Source organism: Schistocerca piceifrons, chromosome 1 (assembly GCF_021461385.2).
Source record: "Schistocerca piceifrons isolate TAMUIC-IGC-003096 chromosome 1, iqSchPice1.1, whole genome shotgun sequence".
NCBI lineage: Eukaryota > Metazoa > Arthropoda > Insecta > Orthoptera > Acrididae > Schistocerca > Schistocerca piceifrons.
In genome coordinates, this window is record NC_060138.1 from 1021248533 (window position 1) to 1021270598 (window position 22066).

At 44.2% G+C, this 22066-nt stretch overlaps 1 protein-coding gene across 1 annotated transcript in view; it reads left to right on the top strand.

The window, feature by feature from the left end:
• The window catches only part of LOC124795882, a 507389-nt gene that overhangs the window by 399121 nt on the left and 86202 nt on the right, over positions 1 to 22066 (top strand). The window contains exon 3 of the mRNA XM_047259966.1: positions 21763 to 21834. Within this exon, the coding sequence (XP_047115922.1) occupies positions 21763 to 21834 (72 nt within the window). The remainder of the gene's footprint in view (positions 1 to 21762; positions 21835 to 22066) is intronic.

Consider the following 22066-nt stretch of genomic DNA (forward strand, 5'->3'; position numbering starts at 1 on the left):
GGATCATCCATATGAGTGGTAAAAGGAATCCGTTAATTTCGGCTACCCGATAAAACACTCAAATCTAAAGGCCGTAAATTCAACTGAATACCTAGGAATTACCATTATGAACAATTTAAATTGGAAAGAACACACATAAAATGTTGTGGGGATTGCAAACCAAAGACTACGTTTTATTGGCAGAACACTTAGAAGTACTATCATATCTATTAAAGAGACTGCCTACACTACGCTTGTTCGTCCTCTTTTACAATACTGCTGTGCGGTGTGGGATCCTTAACAGATAGGATTGACGGAGTACATCGAAAAAGTTCAAAGTAGGGCAGCACTTTTGTATTATCGCGAAATAGGGGAAAGAGTGTCATTGAAATGATACAGGATTTGGGATGGACATCATTAAAACAAAGGCGTTTTTCTTTGCGGCGGAATCTTCTCGCGAAATTTCAGTCACCAACTTTCTCCTCCGAATGCGAAAATATTTTGTTGACATCGATCTACATAGGGAGAGACGATCACCAAGATAAAGTAGGGGAAATCAGAGCTGTACGGGAAGATATAGGTGTTCGTTCTTTCCGCTCGCTATACAAGATTGGTTCAGATGGTTCCAATGGCTCTGAGCACTATGGGACATAACTTCTATGGTCATCAGTCCCCTAGAACTTAGAACTACTTAAACCTAACTAACCTAAGGACATCACACAGAGCCATGCCCGAGGCAGGATTCGAACCTGCGACCGTAGCGGTCGTGCGGTTCCAAACTGAAGTGCCTAGAACCGCTCGGCCACCTCGGCCAGCTTCGAGATTGGAACAACAGAGAATTGTGAACGTGGTTCGATGGACCCTCTACCAGGCATTTAAATGTGATTTTTAGAGTATCCATGTAGATGTAGACAGATCAAATTAAGCAGAAGCGATGTATAACATTTCATCGGAATTTCTAAAAACGTTTGGTAAAATGGCAACCAGAGGACTACTCAGGTTTGTGTAGAATCTATGAGAACGGATACGTAACAACAGACATTCGGAAACACATTGTTCGCTCAATTCCGTAGACGGCAAGGCCTGATAGGTTCAAAAATTATCGCAGCATTACCATCTCAAGCATGCAAGCTGGCGACAAGAATAATTTGGCCTTAGGAAAGGTAAAGGCACCAAAGATGCTGTTCTGACTTCGCGTTTGATAATGGAAGCAAGACCGAAGAAAAAACAAGATACGCTCACAGTAAGTGTCGATCCAAAAAAAAAAACGCGTTCGACAATGCAAAATGGTATAAGACGTTTGAAGTTTTGAGAAAAATAGGGGCAGACTGTAGGGAAAGGTGGGTAAAATACAATATGCAGAGGAATCAATGGAACAGTAAGACGGAATTGCCGAGAACCAAGGGCTGTGGTTAAAAAGCGGGGTGCAGTCTTTCGCCGTTACTACTCAAACTATGCATACTATAAGTAATAAGGAAAATAACAGTAAGTTTTGAAACGTCACCCTAAAAAAATTAATGAATTACTGTGCTGATAAACCTGTTACATTATTTGATTTTCAAACAGCTGAGCAGAACTGAACGTACTCAGGCATTTCGCTCTTTACCTATTCTGATCAACACCAAACTGACACACAATATTTTTAGCGCAGCGCAATCTGACTTTCAATAATCCCTACAAAAGAATGGTCCTGACTAACATTAACCTATGCCTTTCACAAATCACTTAACTCACAAAAATCTTCGTTACTCGAACTACTGCAATACAGCGAGCGCCACTACTGCAAGCTAAATACAAAATTCAAACTACTGAAGGCACTAACTACTGATAGGCATAGTTAGCAAATGAAAGATTTTGATAGAGAACAAACAATGTATTTACCTTATTAATGTTCAAAGGACATCATATATATAGCAGTTCATGGCATCCAGTCTTACAAATTTCTGTCTCTGATGGACACACGTCCAGATCATTCGGTCTCAAAACTCCGCCATTTCTCTCCCCACATCCACCACTGCTGGTGGCTCACCTCCAACTGCCCAACGCTACACGCTGTTAACATCCAGCTGCCCAACACTACAATAGAAAATTCCAACAATGACACCCAGCCACAGACTGCACTCAGCACCGCCAGTGATTTTCATACAGAGCGCTACATGGCAGTGGCGTTACCAATATAAGAACCTAAACAGCGTACTTACAGTTTCAAGGGTGGGATTAAAATTCAGGGTGAAGGGATGTCAGTGATAAGATTCCCTGATGACATTGCTGTCCAGAGTCAAAGACCAATTACAGGATCTGTTGAATGGCATGAACAGTCTAATGTTTACAGAATGTGAACTGAGGGTAAACTGGAGGGAGAAAAAAGTAATGAGAAATAGTAGAAATCAGTATAGCCAGAAACTATACATTAAAATTGGTGGTCACGAAGTAGATGAAGTTAAGGAATTCTCCTACCTAGGCAGCAAAATAACGCATGACGGAAGGAGTTATGAGGATACAAAAAGTAGGCTAGCAATGACAAAAAGGGCATTCCTGGTCGAGAAAAGTCCACTGGTATCAAACATACAATAGATCTTAATTTGAGGAAGGTACGTTTGGAGTAGAGCATTGAATGGTAGTGAGACATGGACGGTGGTAAAGCCGGAAAAGAAGAGAATCGAAGCATTTGAGATGTAGTGCTACAGAAGAATACTGAAAAAAAATGAAGGTGGACTGTTAGGATAAGGAATCAAGAGATTCTCCTTAGAATGGGCGAGGACAGCACCACATGGAAAACATTGACAAGACGAAGAGACAGGATATGTGTTAAGTCATCAGGGGAAACTTCCAGGTACTAGAAGCAACTGCAGAGGGTAAAAACTGTAGGTGAGGCCAGAGATTGGAATACATACAGCTAATACTTTATAACGTAGGGTGCAAGTACTACTTCGACATGAAAAGCTTAGTGCACGAGAGGAATTCGTGGCGGGTCGCATCAAAGTAACCAGTATAGTGATGACAAAAAAAGGCAGGCAGGAAATATAGAAGTAACGATGAAACACTGAATGGTCCGTCGTGGTAGCCACTTCTTATAGCTGGGAGGCGTCTCTTGGCATTTCTCTGGCTCCTAGGACATGTTGGTAACCGCGGAAACGAGGCAGCCGATACAGCGGCAAAGGCTGCACTCTCTCTCCCTCGGCCCGCTGTTCGCATGGTTTCCTTTGCCGATCTACAGAGCGTTTTATGCCGTCGTATTCCTCTTTTATGGCACACACATAGGTCTGCAGTTCCTGATAATAAATTACGGGACGTCAAACCCCCTCCCTGTTCTTGGACCTCTTCCTCTCGTCCTCCTCGTCGGGAGGAGGTAATTTTAACTAGACTCCGGATAGGGCACTGCTCTCAACCGTGGGCGGTGAGACACCTTTTACCTCAATGCCCCTATTTTAATCCGCTACGAGCCCGTTTACAGCTGTCGCCTGGTATATCTTCCCTTTTAGCAGATGACACGCGCTCAGCCGATCGCGTCCCTGCGTTTATCAGTGTCAGTGAGATGACGTACGTCATTTGAAGCTCTTTTCCGGGGAAAACAACCCGCCTTCAATAGCAGTTTCCTAAGATTTTCTTCCGTATTCAGTTTCCCTCCTCCTTGAGTTTCGCTCCCATTACTGTTCATTTGAAATTCGGTTTTTTACTCTTCACTAAGTCACAGAATGGGCGCCTATGACCGTAGCAGTTTTGCGCAATAAAACCATAACAAAAAACACCTTCCTATAGCCTTTGTGTGTTATCACCAGCAGCTCCATCGTTCTGAGCAAAATGCAGTGACCAGGATCCTGATAGTGTACCCTGAATAGCCCAACGGTAGGTCCAGGTTGCAAACTGAACCCTCCTATCTGGAGAGTCCTCGGTGAGGTGCTTCCTAAGTCTATGATTTTTATGTGGCCAAAATTTTCACTATTGATACACACCTGATGCCAGTTTACTCCCTTGTGTGGCGAGTACTGCGCTCTAAAATCTTACTAATGGATTTCAGAAAAGCGGTTGACGTTGCCTGGTCCGCAAATGTTTTTGATCGTCCAGTCTTCGTTGCGACACAGTCAATTTCATGGAATTTCGCGAGCCGTTTAACCACCTGTGAGGTAACGGTCGAGTTGTGGCGCCCTGGAAATATTATATGTTCGGAATTGGGGCGGCCGTACAGGCCACTCGTCAAAGCCGGGGCCCGGCAGCAACCACGTGGTGCCGAACGTTAGCCGGAGGAGAGGGGTAGCCCCAGCGCGTGGTCCAACCGCGTGGCTGTGACGAGGACGGTGCTTTGTGTCAATGAAAGAGACCACGGCCGCCTGTATTAGAGGCCGGAGGACTGAAATGTGCCAACGTTACGTTAAGGCCTACCGCATGGCTGTGGCTATAAGGTAGCGAACGGAAGCAGTTGTTTACGTACTTTCGCGGTGTCTGTTTTATCCGACATAACAGTGTAATATGCTATACTGGACTCTGCAAAAATTATAGCAGGTAGTCGTGACTACAGTAGAAGATATAACACAATGTAAGTATACAATTCTGTGAAGTTTGTAGTGTTTTTACATGTATATGTGCAAGTGTACTACGTGAACGACTTTCGTCTACACAATTGCAACAAAAGTTCTACTATATTCTAGATACAATTCGAAAATAAAGTTTTGAATTCATAAGGTTAGTATCAGAATCTTCTCCTAAGTGATTTGTGTTAATATTATGAATATTTCTACACATTTGATTCTATTGTAGACTTGTGTTTCGTGATGTCCAAGCAGTAGAAAAAACCAGTCCACTCAAATTCTCATTTGCTAGTTTTACATAATAGTATTTTGATTTAACATGTTAGCATCATTCTATTTGCAGATGCCAGACAAATGTTGTATTCCTGGTTCCAACAGCAACTACAAATCCAGCAATGAAGAGGGTTACATCTCAGTGTTCAGATTCCCTACTGAAGAGGAAAACAGAAAACGATGGACAAGAAATATCCCCAGAAAGGACTCGACTCCATCAAACGGAAGTGTTGTTTGCATTAAACATTTTGAAGAAAGTGACGTATCAAGAGTGGAGATTTACAAGGATTCTGATGGGAACTGTCACGAGTTTCCTCGTCAAAGGCCAGCTTTTACCAGAAGCTGTGCCAAAAATATTCCTTGGGTTACCATCGTATTTAAGTAAGGTGCAGCCTCCAAGAAGGTGTTTTTCATGTTTGTCATTTATATAGGAAGGAATATCATAATACATTCCAAATAACAGACTGAAATAATTGCAAGTCTGCAAATAATGTTAGTAGGCAACTCACAAAATTGTTTGCTGAACTTGTATATCCAGATCTCGGGTAAGAAACGTCATAATATGAAGAACATGTGAGTTATTGAAAAGTTCATCGTTGCAAGGAAACGAGAATAAAATGCGTAATTCCGACATAAAGTCGGCGTAATACTGCGACAAATTAGCTTTTCTAGGTTACTGTCTTATTTATAGGGGCCAACTCTACAAAAAAAAGTGATTGCGTATTTATATCTGACACGTCTTCTCCATTCGACGAAATCTAAACTTTAGTCTCGGCCTAGCTGGTCACGCTAGCCGGCCTACTGACGTCACAGGCTACGTCGTTGTCAGCTTGACGACTCCGGCCTCTAATACAGGCGGCCGTGAAGAGACACGCGGGGAGTGCCAAAGATGGCGGAACTTGCGAAACCTTAATGGCAGACATCTCACAGTTCGTATAGAAATTAATAGTAGCCAGATGGATCATGATATCTCAAAAAGAAACATGTACATTACTATTATTTGCACGACGATTCTGATGGTGTAATCAGATTTTCAATGTATCTATTAGTTTAAAGTTTAATATCTGAAGGTAAATTATGTAACTAACATCCAGCAACAAATTTCCAAAATCAAAACGCTTCATCCGATTTCGTCGATCCATTTGTCTTTAGAAAGCTATTAGTGTAAACCGAAATTGGTATGAATTACAGGCATGTAATTTGAATAGTACAAGAGTTATTGGAGGTCAAAGTGGCCGATTACTGTCGATCGCGTCAGGCCATAAGTACTCCACAGTTACACGATAAAACGGTAGCAGCATGCTTATAAATAAATTTATTCATCTATGTCTTTGTTTATATGCGATATATACTATTCATGAAGAAATTGGTTAAATATTTACTGTGTTTTAGAAAACACAGAGACATTAGGTTCCTGGCCTACCTTTTGTTTCTTTTCTTTTGATATATGTTTATTTAATTGTTTATGTATTTAATAAAGTATGTTAGAGTGTGTTTATGGTCCAGCTGTAGGAATATTTATTTAATTTCAAGTCATTTAAATGTAAATCCGGAATTTCGAATGTGTTTCGATATGTTTGTGACTGTGCGTTGGCATGAAGACAAGGCGCGAGCGCTCTAGCCAATCACAGCGCTCGTGAATGGGGAGACTGGATGGAAGCGAGTTTCCGGAGAGGACACGGGGAAGTTCGGGAGAGTGCGGTGCGAGGGACAGTCGCACAGGACACGAGAAGTGCTGGACGCGACGGACGCACAGTCACGGGAAGGACTTGGAGAGTGAAGCGGTTTGGTTTGAGCGCGGCAGATAGAAATACTTCAGAATGCCGACTTGTGCACGTGTGAGATTTCCGTGGATTCTACAGTGAAGACGTAGTGTGCGTTTAGAAGTGAATATCTCGCGAGCTATGTTGCTGTTCATAGCTAATTACGTGCAGTAGGAATCTATTGTTTCCCTGTTATTCAACTTATATTTTATTTAATTGCTGGACCATCGACACCAATTAGTGTTTTGCAGAAATATACCACCTTCTCAGAAGTACTTCTATTATCGTACTCATTATTTAAAGTCGTTAAGATAGTACCTGCAAATTTTATTTAATTGCAATCTTTCACTTATAAACAATTGCCGAGTGATGGGAACTTCGACCAATCGATTCATGTGTGTATTCTTATCGTATACTGCAGACTCAGCAGTATTTGGCCTGTAATGCATCAACTACGTATCCCAGCCCCTAGACAGTGAAACCAGCGAAAATGTTTAATATTTCGACGTTGAATCGGAGGGTGCGTAGTTATTTGAAAGCCCGCACACCGCACAGCGAGTAACGGGTGATCTCTGTCTTGCTGACGCTGGTTGAAATCCGATAACACGGATTCTCCTCTTTCCTGTTATCAGGACAATATCACTGTGATCTGGTTATTTTAACGTCATCAGCTTTCATGACACCTCTAAGGAAGAGACATCAGTCATAACTCGAGAATGAATGAAGTTACGCTCAGATGGAAAGAACCAGTCCTTTTCTCGTGTGGTATTGTATCTCTTTGATATATCGCAGCTTACAAAATGGCTTTGATGTTAATAACATAGCCTCCCTCTCTCCCATCTTCGTTAAATTTCTGTTTGTCCACCTGTTTCGATTTTAGAACGATGGTTCTGTATCTATGTACATGTATGTATATCAAAGTGCAGAAAAAAAAAAAAACAGAAAAATAACTAAAACCAAACAAACTTTTTGGACATATGAATGAAAATAGATTGACAACAAAACAGTTTTTAAAGTATTTCTGAAAAAAAAAACATTGATGCCGGAATAAAGAAATTAAAAAAAATATACAGTCGCAACGTGAATGCATAAAATGCAGCACAAAGACATATTTTAAAGCTGGAAGTAAATTTAGAAATTTTTGACGGCAGAAGGAATAAGAGCAGTGTGTGTGTGTGTGTGGACGGGAGGCGGGGGTGTGTGTTTCGATTTGATTCTTCGTCGTTGTGTCGTCAGCGGTTTTTACAGATTCTTAGATACCGTCGACGAGAACTTTATCCAATTTTTAGCATTCCGTACTTAAGTCGATAAAAACGATTCACTTTGTTTTGTAAATAAAACAGCTTTTCTCTACTGTCACTTAATTTATTTTTCGCAGACGCAGATAAAACACCTTTTCTCTACTGTCACTTAATTTATTTTTCGCAGACGCGTTTCGACTTTGGGTCAAGCTGCTGGAAAACCATTCTGGAGTGTAATTAGCAGTCTTCGAAAGGGAGGTAAGAAGGAAATGACAAGTATTTTGGACAGGTCAGGAAAAGTGCTGGTGAATCCTGTGGATTCCTTGGGCAGATGGAGGGAATATTTTGAAGAGTTACTCAGTGTAGGTGAAAATACGATCAGTAATGTTTCAGATTTCGATGTAGAATGGGATAGGAATGATGATGGAAATAGGATCACATTTGGGGAAGTGGAGAAAATGGTCAATAGATTGCAGTGCAATAAAGCAGCTGGGGTGGATGAAATTAAGTCGGAACTCATCAAATACAGTGGAATGTCAGGTCTTAAATGGCTACACAGGGTAATTGAAATGGCCTGGGAGTCGGGACAGGTTCCATCAGACTTGACAAAAGCAGTAATCACATCAATTTTTAAACATGGAAACAGAAAAGACTGTAACAACTACAGAGGTATCTCTTTAATCAGCGTTGTGGGTAAAATCTTTTGTGGCGGTGTTCGTAGCGACAAACAATTCGCAGTAGAAACGGCTTACGAAGTCACCGCCACACTTTTAATAGCGGGCCGACCGGTCCGCTGGAACAGTAAACAGAAAGATGAAAACCCAAACACCCTGATTAAATAAAAGTCGGTACTTATCTTTATTAGAAGATACAGAACACAGTGGTGAACTCCGTGTCTACAGAAATCTGTCTAGTTCGAGTCGGAGCGGCTAGGTCAGCGTCGGCTGACGACAAACAACAACTCCGCTGCGATGAACACACAACTGACTAGCAAGTACACAATTCGGTGGCGAGTATACAACTGAGCGGCGAATCCAGAACTGTCCTAGCGCTCGCGACTCCAGCGCTTAAGAAGCCAGAAGCCAGCGGTGGCGCGCGCAGACTTGCGGCGATTTCCTGTCTCGCTGGCGCTGCTTATGCGGACGGCGTCTGGACTTTGATGCTGCCAACCTTTTGGCAGCGGGCTCGGGTGGCATTACTGGCTAGGATATAACACTCCTCCCCCCCAAATCGCCGCACCGTCGTTGAATAATGACGTGGCGAGCGTCGACGGCGGGGGAGGGGTCCGGCCGCAGGCGTAGCAGAAGAGACCGGGGCGGAGACTGCTGTCGGTGGTAGTCCCCGGTCCGCACCCCAGCATTGGCTGCGCGGGGCCTCGGGAAACACCGACTGAAAACCGAGGTCAGGGTGCACGCCTGTGACCACGGGCGCAGCTGCTGGTACTGGACGCGACGGGGCGTCGGGACCCACGAAGAGAGGCAGCGTCTCCTGACGCTGCGTCGACGGCTGCTGAGTGGGCGCCGGACAAGGCGCTGCGGTGTCAGACTCCTTGGGGGTGCCCAAGGAAAGCGGCTGCAGGACAGGCTGCACAGCCACCGCTTGGGAAGGCGGCCCGGCTGAGGGGTCGACGTCCATCAGCTCCGAAGGCGGTGGCGACTGAAGAGGGACCGCAGGCGCCGGAGCGACCACCTGGGGCGCTCCCGGATGAAGCTGCGCGGGAGGCATCAACGGGACGGGCTGTCGGCGTGGTAGCGGCGACGTCTGCTGCTGCTGCTGCCCTGGGGGCGGCAGCGAAGTCGGAAGGCGCGGCTGGAACCCGCCGCGGACCAAATCTGTGGACAAAGAACGAGCGGCAGAATCCGGGCGGCCAGCGCGGCGCAACTGGTTCTGATGCCTCCTGTGCACCCCAGTAGCACCTTGAACAGTATAAAAACCGCGACCCTGGACACTTATCACGGTACCACGTTCCCAACGACGGCGACCGTGATAAACTCTGAAAAAAACGGCGTCGTTGCGCTGAAAATGCGTGCGATGCTCAGAAGCGGCGGGTCGATCCGGGGGGTGCAACAACCGTAGTAGGGTGCGATGACGACGGCCGTGGAGAAGCTCCGCAGGCGAAGGGCCGTCGCGTGGCGTGGTCCGGTACGACGACAGGAACGTGATGAGGGCCTGCTGACGAGAGTGCGTAGCACGAAGGCGGTCCATATGATCCTTGAATGTGCGTACAAAACGTTCCGCTGCACCATTCGATTGAGGGTGGAACGGCGGAGTAAGAACATGGCGAATGCCATTGGCAGAACAAAAACTTTCAAATTCAGCAGAGGTAAATTGTGGACCATTGTCAGACACTAAAACTTCTGGAAGACCCTCAATACAAAAATTGAAGTCAACGCCTGTATAGTTTGTGCAGACGTTGTAGACTGCATGGGCACAACAAACGGAAAATTACTAAATGCATCTATCACGATGAGCCAACGAGAATTCCAATATGGACCAGCGAAATCAATATGTACTCGCTGCCAGGGACCGGCAGGGCGTGCCCACTCAAAATAGCGTTGAGGCGGAGCAGCTTGGTGTTCGGCACACGTCGAACAATCTGTAGACATCTGCGTAATCTGCTTATCAATGCCGATCCATGTGCAATGACGGCGGGCAAGCTGCTTGGTGCGGACCACTCCCCAATGACCTTGATGCAACAAGTCGAGGACCTTGGATTGGAGCACTTGGGGAACCACTACACGAAGCTGGTCATTCTCGGTGCGTAACAGCAAAACTCCGTGCGAAACAGACAACAGATGACGTTGCGGATAATAGCGACGAACCACAGGATCCGATATGTCCTTTGCCTTGGACGGCCAACCACGTTGAACAAAACGTAATAGTAAACTCAGATGAGGATCCGTAGCTGTCTCACGTGCCACCTGACGATAATCAATCGGAAAATCCTGGAGGGATTGATGCTCATCGGCGTCAATCTGATGGCAAGAGTCGTCAGAGGAATCGAAGACATCATCCGCAGCAATCGGCAATCTAGAAAGCGCGTCAGCGTTTGCATGCTGAGCTGTAGGGCGATACAGTATCTCATACTGGTATTGTGATAACAAAAGAGCCCAACGTTGTAGTCTCTGAGCTGTCCGCTGAGGAACTGGTTTAGACGGATGAAACAGTGACGTCAGGGGCTTGTGATCTGTTACTAAATAGAATGGTCTACCATAGAGGTAGTGATGGAATTTTGTGACACCGAACACAATAGCCAACGCTTCCTTGTCCAATTGGCTATAATGACACTGAGCTTTGTTGAGCAATTTAGATGCGAACGCAATAGGACGTTCGGTGTTACCGACTCGGTGAGACAACACAGCACCGAGGCCGAAAGAAGAGGCATCACAAGCTAACACCAGAGGCTTGTTAGGGTCGTAATGGACCAGACAACGATCATTCAATAAAGCCTCTTTAAGTTACTGAAAGGCTGATTGGCAATCAGCTGACCACACAAACGGAACATCCTTACGGCGGAGACGATGCAACGGTGCAGCAATCTGTGATGCATTAGGTATAAACCTAATATAATATGTCAATTTGCCAAGAACTGCTTGCAATTCATGCAGATTGCGATGGGCGGGCAAATCACGAATAGCTGCTAAATGTGACTGGGAGGGATGAATGCCTTGAGCATTAATAACATGTCCCAGAGACTCCAGCTCCGTAAGGAAAAATGAACATTTATCGATGTTGCAACGTAGGCCTGCCTGAGACAACACTTTAAACAAACACTCCAAATTACGGAAATGTTCAGCAGGCGTCCGACCGGACACAACAATATCGTCTAAATAGTTGCAACACGATGGCACATTAGCCAGAAGTTATGACAAAAAACGCTGAAAAACAGCTGGAGCTGACGCACAACCAAAAGGCAAACGCAGAAAACGGAACAACCCCAACGACGTGTTTATGACAAAATACTGTTGTGATTGCTCGTCGAGGGGCAATTGCAAATATGCTTCACGGAGATCAATTTTGGAAAAGAAACGAGCTTCCCCTAACTTATCCATCAGCTCGTCCGGTCTAGGCAAAGGAAAAGAATCAATGACAGTCTGAGGATTAACTGTCGACTTAAAATCAGCACACAAACGTAACTTGCCAGACGGTTTCTTTATAATAACTAAGGGAGAAGCCCACTGGCTCGCTGAAACGGGTTGAATAACACCGTTGTTTTGCCAACGACGAAGTTCATCTTCTACAGGTGCCCGGAGGGCGTGAGGCACTGGACGAGCACGACAAAATCGAGGCTGAGCATTATCTTTTAACGTAATATGAGCGGCAAAGTTCGCAGCACAACCTAGTTCGTCTTTAAATATGTCACTGTATCGTTTACACAAATCGGTTATGCTGTCTTGAGGAACAACAACAGAATTAATTTGCAACACATTGTCTTGGATAGACAGGCCAAACAAGTCAAAACAGTCTAATCCGAAAATGTTTACACTGTCTGTAGCGCGCAGCACTGTGAATGAAACTGTTTTGGTATTGCCACGGAATGTGGCTGGCACGCTACATACACCTAACACAGGAATTTGTTCTCCACTATAAGTAGCCAAAGAATGTTTTGCCGCTGAAAGTTTAGGGCGGCCGATAGCCGCATACGTAGCACTATTTATGAGAGTCACAGACGCACCAGTGTCTAATTGAAAATTGAAGGTCTTATCCTGGATGCGTAGCTTCACAAATAGTTTATTACACTGTCTCTGGATCGGTGCAGTGGAGGCGGAAGACACAAAATCAGCGCGTTTAGCGCGTGGTGGCTGCTTGCGACAACTCGTGGGTTGGGCGGGTGGAACAACAACTCCCGCTTCACTTGCAGTCTGTACATTACTTTTTACAACGTTTGAATTACGCTTGGGTCGCATAGCAGAGGGCTGGGTGGGTGGCTTATTGCGAACAAGTTTATTACCCACACGAACCGTGGAAGAGTCTTTAAACGCGACCTTTTGGGCGGGCTGGCTTTGAAGAACATGAATATCCATGGGCTGGGCAGCACTAGAATTGTTCTTGCGTTTACGCAAACAAACAGTCTGGATGTGGCCTTTCCTTTGACAAAAGTGACAAACCGCGTTTCTTAACGGGCAACGTTCACGAGGATGGGCCAGAACACACTTAGGGCAAGACTTAACTCTATCATTTTGCACATGCGGCTGACGAATGTGTTTAACATGACGCGGCCGGCTAGTGTTTACAGTCTGACTCTGCCGGTGGGGCCGCGGGCGTGACATAACTTGCTTAGCACAGGAAATTTGAGAAATACATGGCTGATCTAACTCACACTCAGCATAGTCAAAAGTATCTTGGGCTTCAATGATGTTCATCACAGTCTCTAATGACGGGTCAGGCAACTTTAAGATAGCAGCACGAATACGAGAATCTGCAATGTTTTTAGTAATAGCGTCTCGTAGCATGACATCACTGTAGGAAGCTCCACACACACACAATTAAATCGGCACTGACGGGTGAGGCCCCGTAAATCTGTTAACCACTGTTTATTAGATTGATGTGGCAGTTTCTTTAATCTGAAGAACTTGAATCTGGCTGCTGCCACATGAACTCGCGACTCGAAATACTCAGCAAGCTTGTTAACAACAACGTCATAGTCTAAAGCTTCTGGCTGGGATTCCGGGAACAACTTACAAAGTAGTCGATAGACTTCCACGCCTGCAGTGGAAATGAAATAAAGCTGCCACTCAGTACCTGTGATTTTGTAGACTGTCATGTGCGCCTGTAACTGCGCGAAATATTCTCGCCATTCTTCTCTTGATGCATCAAAAGCACGGAAAGGTGGTGCTGCCTGTGCTTGTTCCTTTTGTGTTGGAGGATTAGCCGCTTGTTTGGCGATTGCTTCCACCAGACTTTGTATTTGCTGACTCTGTAACAAGATCAACTGTTGTAATTCGGCAGACATAGTGAACACAAATTAAACCAGCCCCCAAAATTTTATCGCTATAATTAGTATAACAAGAAACAAGTTGAACCAGCCCTGCACACGAGTTCGGAAGTCCTCGTCGCCAGTTTTGTGGCGGTGTTCGTAGCGACAAACAATTCGCTGTAGAAACGGCTTACGAAGTCACCGCCACACTTTTAATAGCGGTCCGACCGGTCCGCTGGAACAGTAAACAGAAAGATGAAAACCCAAACACTCTGATTAAATAAAAGTCGGTACTTATCTTTATTAACGAAGATACAGAACACAGTGGTGAACTCCGTGTCTACAGAAATCTGTCTAGTTCGAGTCGGAGCGGCTAGGTCAGCGTCGGCTGACGACAAACAACAACTCTGCTGCGATGAACACACAACTGACTAGCAAGTACACAATTCGGTGGCGAGTACACAACTGAGCGGCGAATCCAGAACTGTCCTAGCGCTCGCGACTCCAGCGCTTAAGAACCCAGAAGCCAGCGGTGGCGCGCGCAGACTTGCGGCGATTTCCTGTCTCGCTGGCGCTGCTTATGCGGACGGCGTCCGGACTTTGATGCTGCCAACCTTTTGGCAGCGGGCTCGGGTGGCATTACTGGCTAGGATATAACAAAATCTTCTCAGGTATTGTTGAAAGGAAAGTGCGAGTATTAGTTGAGGACCAAGTGGATGAAAATCAGTGTGGGTTTAGGCCTCTTAGAGGTTGTCAGGACCAGATCTTTAGCTTACGGCAAATAATGGAGAAGTGCTATGAGTGGAACAGGAATTGTATCAATGCTTTATAGATCTAGAAAAGGCATATAACCGGGTTCCAAGGAGGAAGTTATTGTCTGTTCTACGAGATTATGGAATGGGAGGCAAACTTTTGCAAGCAATTAAAGGTCTTTACATGGATAGTCAGGCAGCAGTTAGAGTTGGCGGTAAACTGAGTTCATGGTTCAGAGTAGTTTCGGGGTAAGACAAGGCTGCAACCTGTCTCCACTGTTGTTCACATTATTTATGGATCATATGTTGAAAACAATAGACTGGCTGGGTGAGATTAAGATATGTGGACACAAAATAAGCTGTCTCGCATATGCTGATGACTTAGTTGTGATGGCAAATTCGTTTGAAAGTTTGCAAAGTAGTATTTCAGAGCTAGATCAGAAATGGACTATGGTATGAAGATTAGCATCTCTAAAACGAAAGTAATGTCAGTGGGAAAGAGATATAAACGGATTGAGTGCCAAATAGGAGGAACAAAGTTAGAACAGGTAGACAGTTTCAAGTATTTAGGATGCATATTCTCACAGGATGGCAACATAGTGAAAGAACTGGAAGCGAGGTGTAGCAAAGCTAATGCAGTGAGTGCTCAGCTACGATCTACTCTCTTCTGCAAGAAGGAAGTCAGTACCAAGACTAAGTTATCTGTGCACCGTTCAATCTTTCGACCAACTTTGTTGTACGGGAGCGAAAGCTGGGTGGATTCAGGTTACCTTATCAATAAGGTTGAGGTTACAGATATGAAAGTAGCTAGGATGATTGCAGGTACTAGTAGATGGGAACAATGGCAGGAGGGTGTCCACAATGAGGAAATCAAAGAAAAACTGGGAATTAACTCTATAGATGTAGCAGTCAGGGCGAACAGGCGTAGATGGTGGCGTCATGTTACACGCATGGGTGAAGCAAGGTCACCAAAGAGACTCATGGGTTCAGCAGTAGAGGGTAGGAGGAGTCGGGGCAGACCAAGGAGAAAGTACCTGGATTCGGTTAAGAATGATTTTGAAGTAATAGGCTTAACATCAGAAGAGGTACCAATGTTAACACTGAATAGGGGATCATGGAGGAATTTTATAAGGGGGACTATGCTCCAGACTAAACGCTGAAAGACATAATCAGTCTTAAATGATGATGATGTTGATGATGAGACGCGTTTCGCCTTTTTCTTGTTCTAAGGTATCATCAGTGGGATCTATAACGATAGAGTTTTGATTATCAAACATATCACGTCGAGACTTTTTTATATAAAAAAGTAATTACTTAAGATTTTATCATCTGCGTTTCCTCTCACCTGGTCTGGAGATCGCGCTACCACTTTATAACAGACGTATCAGCGCAACTTTGAGTTCTGACATTTATCAGACTGTTTACCATGTTTCTCCCTCTTTTTTGTTGTGTTATATTGTTCTTTTGTCATTCGACATAACTATTTCTTCGGACACTGCTTTTAACAACGTAAACAATGCAATTCCATTACGCGTTTCCTCCTTTTTGGAGTGTTTACTACTTGTTGCCAACCTAACGAAGTATAGGTTCAAAACCAACTTCTATTCATGGTGTTTATATGTTGTGTGTGTATGGGAGGGAGGGAGGGAGGGAGGGAGGGAGGGAGAGAGAGAGAGAGAGAGAGAGAGAGAGAGAGAGAGAGAGAGAGAGAGAAACTGAAGAGTGTTTTTTGTGTTGGAGGGGTGGGGGGAGGGTTAGCGGTTTGAATTGTATGGTGTTTGATATTAACGTGCTAGCAGCTGGCGAGTTTTTGAAAGCTTTGGTGAAGTTGATTTGACTTTTCGTTTCAATGTTCTGTGGAGGGCTCATGGGTGAGTGAGTGTAAAGATGTTGGGTGGTATTATTATTATATTGGATGGTATTATTATATTAATCCTCTTTGGGAGCGTTATTCTATTATTTTATCTATTAGCGTAAACAATGAATTGCTTGGCATGTGTACTTGATCACTGAACAGGGTTATCCTTTCTGCTTTGGTTTCCTGTATGTGGTAATTTTCTTGCAGCGTTAGGAGGTGTTTTTATTGTTGATTCTAATTATTTTCATATATTCTCTAGTGGTTGGTTTGTGGTCGTGTTCTCTTAGGTGTTCTGCAGATGTGGAGTGGTTTTCCTCATATTTCCAGGCTCTCATGTATTCTTTGTATCTGACAACAAATGTCCTACCTGTTTGTCCTATGTATCTGCCTTCACAAGTGTTACACTGTAGTTGATATATACCTACTTTTTGGGATATGTCTCTGTTTTTTATCAGTTTTGGAGTGTTTGCTGTTGTGTATGCTATGTTTATTCCCTACTGCCAAGAAGCTCCACAACTACGTCGTTCATAAAAATAACTTGTTCAATATCTCGGTTGATGGATGATTATAGAACAGATGACTGCGGGTCTGTGGGAGTAGGAGGACCGGTCCCATTTAAGAATACAGAATAACAATACCCCTATTTACCACAACACAATAACACGGCACACTGGTATCAGCTTGTACGTTCGGACGATTCTTAGCCCGTAAATTTTGTTTAAATAAAATGTAACAATAAAGTGAAAAACTGAAACTGCCAATATATTAAATTTATTGTTCAGAGACAACGTCGATTAGCCAGTGACATATAACACACAATAAATAAAAGCGTAAATTCTTAAGAAAATTAGAACATGTATGAATGCCTCAACATAAGACAAAATCACCCTTGCAACGTAAACAAATAGGTAAATTACAGTTTCAAAAATCTCAGTTCTGTAAAAAAGTTATTCATCACAAAGATACAACCAATCACTTGTCAAGGGCCTTGACGGATGACCCAGTTTCACAGCATTTAAACCAACATATCTTAGACAAAAACAGAAAAAAAAACAAAATCCTTCAAACAGCAATTTTAGTTTGTCTATACTGCAGCCTGGTGGACCCAGTAGAATCAGTAGCCTTCATTTCTTCTTATGTAAAATAGCATGATTTACAACTAAAAATTTTTCTTAAGGAAGTTGCTTTCTGATCAACGCTGCGTCATCCCACTGCAGTGCCTTGAGAGAGCGTAGGCCCTACTGACAGCGCCAGACGGCAGCAACAAGCAAGGCAGATTCGGACACCACACAGACGGACAAGTTGCATTCTACACTATAAGGAAAAACCAATAAATTTATAGCCAAGCGTTGTGACTCTCGTAAAGCCGTCAACCTTTTACCCAGCACTAATCTAAGATAGCAAACATTGAACTGACCTATCACGAGAACCAGTCCTTTCAGTAAATCCCACATAGCCCTTATTTTGCCTCATACAGACAAACTTTCAGACAAGGAGGTGAAATTTAATTATGGCTAGTCGGCTTCTACTTTTCCTTTTTACAGAACCACAGTGCAAATGGACAGCATATTAGTGTTTAATTACACAACTCAAGTTACAGAAGCACTGGGCGATTAAGAGGTTTGATTACTTAAGTAACACTGAATACCGGTATCGTGCTGCGCACAGATTTGAAATTTACATTGTTTGTACTGACAGCTCCCAGATTGAATATAGTTTAGGAATCAATAACAGAACTACAGGAGCTTAGCGTTTTTCACTGGCTTCACGTTAAAACATTTTAAATGGTAAGTGCCTGGCACAACCACAGAAAACTCATTTTAAATGCGCAACAAACTGATTTAAATATACATATCAGTACAGAAAGGTCAGAACTCGGGCACTACTGAACCAGAAAGTAAAGTAGCGCAATCACAACATGCCACGTTTCCAGCAGAAAAATAACTGCCAGCATCTTGGTATTTCGGAGCACGGAACTTCAAACGGCTTACCCTCTAGAAAGGATGCCGTCTGCAACAGCAGCATGAGGATTGGAGATACTGCGAGATGTCACAAAAATGGTTCAAATGGCTCTGAGCACTATGGGACTTAACATCTTAGGTCATCAGTCCCCTAGAACTTGGAACTACTTAAACCTAACTAACCTAAGGACATCACACAACACCCAGTCATCACGAGGCACTGGTCCAGGGCTGACTGCTCTCTGCAACCACCGTAGCCTTACCACGCTCTGTATACGAGAGTACTGCCCTCTGTCGAACGAGCTCATAGCTCCCTCCAACCTAGTTGGAAACCGTCCTGCCAACCCGTTTTTTTTTCTTTCTTGTTATTTTAACACCTTATACAAGGTAGGCCGGCAGCGGCAATACTACGCCGCTATTCGGTCACAGATAGTACAAGCGGAACATAGGAAGACATAGAAAAACAAAACAAAATGATGGACAAAAAACGTAGACACACTAGGTAAAAAACATGGAGCCGTTCACAGGCGTCGTAAAATAAGAAAACGTTCAGCACTGGTACATGAACACAGATGACTGAAATGATACACGTGAACGATGGAGCGTGGGCGGTGAAACACTAAAGCACTAACACGATGGCACACACAAAAAACCTATGGCGATGATCTCCGGCGCGCGAATGTTCACAGTACGTGTACGAGTCCGGGGACCTGCCAAAAGGGGAAAAGGTGGGGGAGGGGGTAGATGCCAGTGGCAGAGGAGATGGGAGGGGGAGGAAAGAAGGGATGGGGTAGGGGAAGCTGGGGGGAGGGGAGGGAGGGTGGGAGTGAGGAGGGAGAGAAGGAAGAGATGTTGCCTTTGGGAAAAGATACAGGGGGTGGAAGGGCGGATCAAATTTGGTAGGAGGGGTAGATGGAGGGGATGAGGGCATCATCAGGGAGGGGGAGTTGGCGGAAGCCACCTTGGGCGAGGGTACGGAGAGTGGAGAGATGGAGAGCAGGTGGGACGTGGGACGTGGGAATACAGGCGCGCCAATGGACGGGGGTGGGAGAGGATGGGAGAGAAAAGTGGGTGAGGGGGATCAAGTTTACAGGAGGTGTAGAGGATCCGTATCTGTTCGAGGAAAAGGAGGAGGTGTGGGAACGGAATGAGGTCATACATGATCCACGTGGGGGAGGGGAGACGGATACGATAGGCGAGGTGGAGCACATGGCGTTCTAGGATTTGAAGAGATTTGTAAAAGGCAGGAGGTGCGGAGATCCAGGCGGGATGGGCGTAGCAGAGGATAGGGCGGATGAAGGATTTATAGTTGTGGAGGATGGTGGAGGGGTCCAGACCCCATGTGCAGCCAGACCTGCCAACCCCTCTTAGCACGCTCCTTTTAAACTTCACGAAGCCAAGCAAGCCACGGCAAGGCAAGCTAAGGCGATAAGCCGACACATGGCTGGCGCCAGAAATAAAGTGAAGTCGCCACGACTCATCGCTTTATTAAAGTATTTACAAGTTTAACAACGCGTATTGTTATTTGCCAGAAATATTGTTTAGACATATTCAGCTGTTAACGAAATAAAATGGTGCTCTACGCTAGTCAATTTGTTTAGCTTAATTGCCATTGGACACATGCTCGCGGAATCTGCACGAAAAGCTTTTTCGTGAGGCATAGTGCTGGAGGTCCATCCGAATCTCTTTGAAATTCTTCCACTGAATAAGTAAACATGATGAAACACAGTTTTCTGTAAACTCTTCCAGCTCTCTATCAATCCTGTTTATTAAGGATGTTGTTGATGAAAAACTCTGTAGTTCAGTGAAACACTGATGTTGACAGTCTAAATATCAGAACTGACGGAAAGTGAAATAGTCGCCGATCTGATTCTTATAGACATGTTAATGTAGATGGCGTACAACTCTTCTTTAAGATATGCACTGCTAAAAATAACTCAATAGAGTATATAGTCATTTCCACTGAATATTGTCACGTTTATGGTTCCTTTGTGGCAAGCCTACAGCTGAATGTAGGCCATCGAATTGGTTCAAAAATGGTTCAAATGGCTCTGAGCACTATGGGACGTAACTGCTGAGGTCATCAGTCCCCTAGAACTTAGAACTACTTAAACCTAACTAACCTAAGGACATTACACACAGCCATGCCCGAGGCAGGATTCGAACCTGCGACCGCAGTGGTCGCGCGGTTCCAAACTGTAGCGCCTAGAACCGCTCGGCCACTCCGGCCGGCTCATCGAATTGGAATGGCCTTCTATCGATAATGAGAAGTGTGTAGTAGTGGGGTTTAGTTCAACACACTGTAACCTTCCCGTATATAAAAAAAATTCCGGGTACAAAATTGACTGAGAATTGAAACTGATAAATTTTGGACGTAAGCAGCGCTACGTCATGGCCCTGTGAAATCAACCTGAATAAACTGAAAAATTCTTACCTCATAATGGTGTCGCCGGATAACGCTGTCTATATATTGCTCCTAAATGGCACAGCTTAGGGCAATGCTGGCCTATCTACTACTACTGAAAAACATTTCTCTGAGATTAGAATTATTAGAAAAAACTTATTATTGAAAACATTTCTGCAAACCATTACATAAAAAATTAACATTACAAGTCTGACTTATTTAGTGCTGACAAATCATAAAAGGATAGGAACAAATTCATATTAACATCTCAGACAACAAATTTAAGTACGCGCACGGCGATGAAGAATAATAGTTTTTCCTTACACTACATGGCAATGAACTGCACTACACCAGCGGCGACTGCTATTGCTCTTCCATGGCTAGCAACTGTACTGTAGCGGTGAGCTACTACGATTTCTCCGTAACAGCGAGCTATTGCGACTGCTCCATAACAACGAACTATAGCGACTGCTCTGTAGGAGCGAGCGATTATTACTACTGCCGACACTGCTCTGACCTGAGATTCTATTGCAGCAGAGATGTTTTTATATCGCAGGCAGCGCGTGAGAAATACATCGAAATTACATTTGCTCCAGTAGGGCAGTGAACAGTAAACTTCATACATAATGAACCCCTTACAACACATTTTTCCGACTACATGTGACAGTCTGTGTCATAAAGAGACCAACCAAACCTGTACTGTTTGTTAACGGTTCAAAAATGTCCAAATGTGTGTGAAATCTTAAGGGACTTAACTGCTAAGGTCATCACTACCTAAGCTTACACACTACTTAGCCTAAATTATCCTAAGGACAAACACACACAACCATGCCCGAGGGAGGACTCGAACCTCCGCCGGGACCAGCCGCACAGTCCATGACTGCAGCGCCTTGCTAACGGTGACCAAGGCTATTCGCAGAATCTAATGATTGCAAATTAAATGCTTTTTTTGCCTCATTATGTAGCTCATGACTTACTTAGGAGGTTTCGGCTGTTTTATTATTATTATTATTAGTATTATCATTATTTTCCTATTTCTCTTCGTTGGATCAGTTTCAGATACACAAATTTCGTCTCTTTCATTTCAGGATCGGTGCGGTGATCATGTTCTTCCTGGAGATCACGTGGGCCATCACACTCTTCCTGCAGGTGTGCCTCAGGTTGGTTTACATTTTCTATCTAATATTTTTGCTGATAATTTTCGAAATTAATGTCAGGAACAGCAGAGATCTATTTCATTCTAATGAAAATAGTCAGTTTGGATCGCAAATGATGTTTCATTTCATTACTTGTGACTGGTTTCATCTGCAGAACTATGAGTGAACCAATTGGTGACAAGCACATACGATAAGTAGAGCAGTTACATATGCCGGGAGCTACCAGTCGTCCACT